The sequence below is a fragment of the Belonocnema kinseyi genome, chromosome 4 (assembly GCF_010883055.1).
Source record: "Belonocnema kinseyi isolate 2016_QV_RU_SX_M_011 chromosome 4, B_treatae_v1, whole genome shotgun sequence".
NCBI lineage: Eukaryota > Metazoa > Arthropoda > Insecta > Hymenoptera > Cynipidae > Belonocnema > Belonocnema kinseyi.
In genome coordinates, this window is record NC_046660.1 from 83,420,210 (window position 1) to 83,426,080 (window position 5,871).

At 33.7% G+C, this 5,871-nt stretch overlaps 1 protein-coding gene across 2 annotated transcripts in view; it reads left to right on the top strand.

Annotated features, from left to right (window-relative positions):
- The first annotated feature begins 1,842 nt into the window (after positions 1 to 1,842).
- The window catches only part of LOC117171988 (insulin gene enhancer protein ISL-1), a 61,007-nt gene continuing 56,978 nt past the window's right edge, over positions 1,843 to 5,871 (top strand). For both annotated transcript variants that reach the window (XM_033359699.1, XM_033359700.1), the window contains exon 1: positions 1,843 to 2,779. In XM_033359699.1, the coding sequence (XP_033215590.1) occupies positions 2,662 to 2,779 (118 nt within the window). In that variant the 5' untranslated portion in view covers positions 1,843 to 2,661. The remainder of the gene's footprint in view (positions 2,780 to 5,871) is intronic.

Sequence of the window (5,871 nt, forward strand, 5' to 3'; positions counted from 1 at the left end):
TGGGGATGACGCGCAGAAAACGCGACGAAGGAGAGACGAACTCCATTCTCTCTTTCGAACAATATCATTATGTTAACATAGAAAAAATTGTAGTTACAAATTGTTTATTTTTAAACCTTAATTTAATCCTATGTTTGCTTAAAACAAGAAATCTTTTTCTTAATTTTGAAACACAGTAAATCTGAAGGTATCGTTTTTGAAGCAACGGAATTAAATTGATATACTATAATCTTTTTCAACATAAAGAAACAAAAAGGACACATTTCTGTATCATTCTGTGATTTTTATGCACTTTTAAATGAAAATTCATTTTGAAAATCCTTGTTATCCTATTCTTTATACACGTTAAAATAGTATTTTTATTCACTTCACATGTATTTAATTTTTTTATTTAGCATGATTTTAAGAAAAATAATTCACCTATACAAAGTAAAAAAACTCAATCAAAGGAAAGTCGCAGGTGCATTATACAAATCTGTAAACTGGAATGAATGATTAACGTGGCAATGAAAACGAGCTCATTGATCAATTCTCATGTTTTAATTTTATAATATACAATGTACATAAAATATAATGCACGAAAGTGGAAAAAAATTTTAATAAATGCACATCAAAATCACAGGGAAAAATCGGGGTTCGGTAATTTTGTGGCTCAGATACAAGTGGCATCCTTTAGATTCTAAAATTTAGACTTTTGGTCCATATTATCTTCGTTTTAAGAATCACTGATCTCTATAGGTTTAGTTTCTTTATTATATTTTTCCAAGCGGATTATTATTAAATCTGTATTATAACGTAACAGGTGCATCATTACATGTAAAATCTTCGAAAAGAGTTAATTGCGTCAAGGCAGACGATATGTTCTGCACAAAAATTCTCTATTAGAACTCATACTTTGGGTTCCTTTTTGTTGCAGATCTCTTGAAATAAAAAATGTATTCTAATAGAAACGCCATTTTTTCTGTGATTCATTCAGATTTTTCTAAAAGTGCAAATCCGATACTCTTAACGCCAAACTTTTTTCTGTAAAAGTGATACCCCATATACGTACAAAAGAAAACACGTATTATTGTCATCTTGACTCCGATTTCAGAGTACCCTCTACTGCAATAAAAACTACCTTTAGGATTAGGTGGTAAAATTTATACCTATACAAAATTTTATGGTTAATATCTTAACTCATTGTCGTATTCTTTTATTTCAATGCGAAAAAATCCAACTTTACCCGAATGAAAGTTATATTATTTGCTGTGTTCATAACTTCAACTTGAACTCATAATTTTTCCCCATTATTCTATATTTTTAATTTATATATCCTTTCCTAAATATGTCTACCCTTAATACAACATTTAAATCCACCAACGCACCCTATCTTCACCACAGAACCAAGACCCTAATTACAAGAATAAAAGCATCCCCCAGTCATTGAACAAACATCAGAACAAAAATTGCAATTCTGGGTTTTGTAGTTAAACAGAGGCCTTTGCCTCACAAATCAGCGGGCGTTAGCGGGGGGGAAAACCCGTCCATGGAGGTGGGAGTGCCGGGTGGTGGTTGCCGTGGCACTGGTGGTGCTGAAGTAGGTTTATCTGGAGGTGGAGGTAGAATCGATTAGGGTGTCGGCCATTTTGTTAGCGGATCTCCCCACGGATCCAATGGGGTTTCGTGGAGGCGTGGAGTTACTGGCTGCTCTCGCCGACGATGGAATAGTTGTGCACGAGGGATGTGAAACAAGGAGAAGGGATATCAGGAAAGTGGGGATCAACGGTTAGGATGGGTGTGCTTGCCGCCAGCCTAACCGTGGAAAACCTAACCGGCAGTCAGTGCCTCTCAGGGCCCCGCGCCATCAGCTTCGTTGGGGTAGCTCGTTTTCTCTCTCCTCTCTCCACTCCTCTCTTTCACCCTTCAAAAAAGTGCTAAAAAAGTGACCACCCCCGCCGAAACAACCCCTCGCCTAGAGCTTACGGAAAAAAGTATTAGAACAAAACGAGGAGCAGAAGAGAGGATAGATTGAGGAAAGGAGGGAAATAAGTATAGAATAAGGGATTTTGAGAGAAAGCACCTCGGCTGGTTCGAGGAGTCATCAATATTTTAAAGTTTTTGGGGATTGTCTCACTTAAACTTTAAAGGAGGAAGAGGACCAAGAAGAGGAAGAAAAGAATAAAGAAAATAAAGCAATGTTGAAAAGGATATTTTGAGGAAAAATTGGATAACTAATTAAAGAAGACAGATAACAGAGGTGAAAAGTAAATCTTTAAGTGAAGGATAAAAAAGTGCAAATCGGATTTAAGGATCAGTGTTTCTGAAAATTCTGAAAACTAACATAAGTGATAATTTTTTTAAAAAGTGACTTAATATGGCATTTTTTGGTGATATTTTGGATATGGCTCATCATCAGGCAGTGGTTGTGAGTTTGCGGATGAACATTGCGTGAAAATAGGTTTCGAAAGTGGGAATCGTCTGGTGAGAATTCACTGGAGGGGGGATTTGAGGACGGGAGTGATAGAGGTGAACGGGAAATATAATCGAAAAGTGACGGAATTTAAGAAATTTGGGGGTCGTTTTATCGACGTTAAAAGAAAAACGGTCAAAATTGCTCGAAAACCAGCGTGCGACGTACGCAGGGCCGAAAGAGCTGCCGAAATAGGGGGTCCAAGCGTGATGCAGAGACCGGGCACTGGCGGAGGGCCCGGGCCACTAGTCCTTCAGGGCCCTCCGAGGTCCCTGAAGATTTCACCTGTTAATCTCAAAGATGAACCTAACGATCCTCTCACGCAAAGTATGTACCATTTTTTTTTCTTTGAATGATATCTTTCAATTGATTTTTTTGACAATCACATGGTGTTTTTAATGAAATTTTGATGAGTGAAAAGGAAAACTGCAGAAAATCTATCCCAAGCAGTGGGGTAGCCAGGAGGAACTTTGGGGGACTCAAGCCCCCCCCCCCCCCTGAAACTAAGTTTTTTCATTATTCAATTACCTTTTCACCCACTCTTTGTCTATGCATAAACCCGAAGCCCCTCCGAAAAACTTAACCCCCCCCCCCCCCCCCTCCAAAAAATCCTTCCTACGACGCTGATCCCAAGCAAGTTCTGTTACCAATGTTGATTTTAGAAGATTTTACTATAATTCTTCGGTGCATAGTAGCCTATCAGTCGTAGCGTGCCCCTATTATTTTGTTTGTTCGTAATAGTTCTTGAAATTATTGTAAAACTAATAATTATATTTATAGGTGAAAATGCAATGAAAACTAAAATAATCATGTAAATCAGTTCCTGAATATATATTACTGATCAATGATATCAAAATGACACTCTTTTTGCTATGTAATATACCCTGCAAGTAAAATAATTTCTTAAATCGTAATTTAATTTATAACTGCTGATTTCAATGAAAGCAATAAAAATTTTTGCGGATTTCCTACATTGAATCTAACCTATTGACAAAACCCGTGGACTGGATTCGAAATCACTTCGAAATGTCTGTTCAGAAAAATATAATTCACATGTCAACACACCTCATGTTAAATTTGGTATCACTTGTATGCCTCATGTCAAATCAATTTTATTTTGAAACACCTTATTGGTAAAGTCAAATTTCAAATTAAAAAAAAGAGCTTGAAGTTTTAGAATTAAACATTCGTATTAAAAAAACACTGACGATGAAAGCCGTCGCAACGGAAAAACCTATTAACAGGTGCGGCGAACTTTAATTTTATACAAATTTCATTGATACAAAACAGAGTTTAAAATGTTTAAGGTCGCGTTTATATCAAATATTTTACTAATTGTTTTGATAGTTAAGGATTTTATTTTATTAGCTTTTAAGCCTCCTGCACTCTTCAAATAATAATAATGATAAAATAATAATGGCTGTTCAGAAACCTAACTTTCTCTTTAATTTCGCACAAAAAATTTTTACATTAATGGAATTAGTCAAGTTTAACTAAAGGTTAGTTACTTTAAAAACATAATGTTATCATTTGTATTTATGTCATTCATATTGCACACGCAGTAAATACATGTCGTAGCTAAATAATTCGTTTTGAACTCAAAAGCAATATGCACAACTGTGATAACAGAGTATCATACAGACGTACCGTAGAAAATACAATCTTGACGTTCCACAATTATCTACTATCTTGTGTTTAATAATGTAAATAGTTGTGCACCTATTTTAAGTTGATAACAAGTCTAAATTTACTTGGAAAGTGTTTTAGCAGCACCTAGTTGATAATAAAATATTTATAACAATTAATGCTTAGATATAAAGATTAAAAAGTCATGTTACCATGAACTAATAGGTGTCCACTGACTAAATGCGAAATACCATGCAAACCTATTTCTTCTATAAGCTTCTATATATAATATAAGTTAAATTATGTCAAACTTAAAAAATATTTCATAAATTTCTTATAGAAGTTGTTGAAGCATCCAAAGAATAACTAACAACTGGTATCTGAATTTCAAAAAAACGTAAATTTTTCTTGGAACGATAACAAAAGTTCTGTGGCTTCTGTAACAAATTGTATTTTTTTGTCAGCACCGAACATTTTTATCTGTGTTTTGTAATATTTTTATATGTCTTAACACAAAATTAAAATGAAATGTTGATATGGTCCGTCATAAAAAGTTTAATAAATTAAATGCATATTGAGCTAGTATATCAGTTCTGATATAAGCAAAGGTTCATTTATCAATTTAAAAAACTTACAGTAAAAACAGATCTTTATTAAACATTTGAGCAATAAATGAAAAACTGGATTTCAATTTGTTTAAACAAGAAGAATTTAATTAAGAGTGATACATGCGACTTATTTCATTATTCAATATAAATAAACTTCAATATTTCTATGTCATAAAAATGTTGTCTAAATACAAAATTACATACTTTTCTGTTATCCAACTAAATTACTCAACTATGAAGTTCTGATTCTTGTTCCCTTCCGTATTTCATTGATGTTATTTTGTTGTATTGCATTACATCTTAACAAAAAGATGAAATAAAAATCAATATACATTTTGTAACGCATTTAAAGACAAATTTTGGAAGTTTGTGAACTTTGCATGCTCAAAATATTGAAATAATTTTCTACACATTTTTTTAACGTTACGCAACTTATTATCGTTGAGGAAACCAATCAAATGATTATTTCAATATTAATAATCACATTAACAAAGATCATGGTGGTCCCCCAGGCGGAAAATTATATATAGTTTATATACAGAGTGAGATTTTATATATAATATTCATTTGTTTTATACAAAAAATGTATAAAACATATTAATATTACATATATAAACTATATATATAATATTTCCGCCTGGGTCATTATAGTTCAATTGTAGAGAAAATAAGTGATTTTTTAAAGACAGGGGTAATTTTTCTTGTAAAAATATCAACGCAATTAACAGAAATTAATAAATCCAACACTCTTACATACCCGTGTAGAAATTTCCCCGGTTGGCCCTAATACAACAAGGTTTCTGGTCGGATCCCGGCCGGGCTACCCCTGGCTGGGTGTCATGGACAGGAACCGGGCGGGAGCCGGTCGGGCTACATTTCTCTCGAATCACGTAGTCTGGGGCCGGCCAGTTACTGGCCGGACCAACCCTGGTTATTTCCCATGGTCGGGAGCCAGCTGGGCACTGATCAGGTTAATGTTTTTGTAGAAATTACACATTTTTTAAGAGCCGTGATATTATCAAAGACGTAATTGTGGATGCTAGATGAATTATTATTTGAAAATTATAATTTAAAGATTTATTGGATCAGTGAAACAAAAATGAGCTTTTTTAAATTCTTTAAAAAAAAAACATTAAATTTTTTCGAATAATTTAACATTTTAAATTAAACTGTTATCGATTCTGC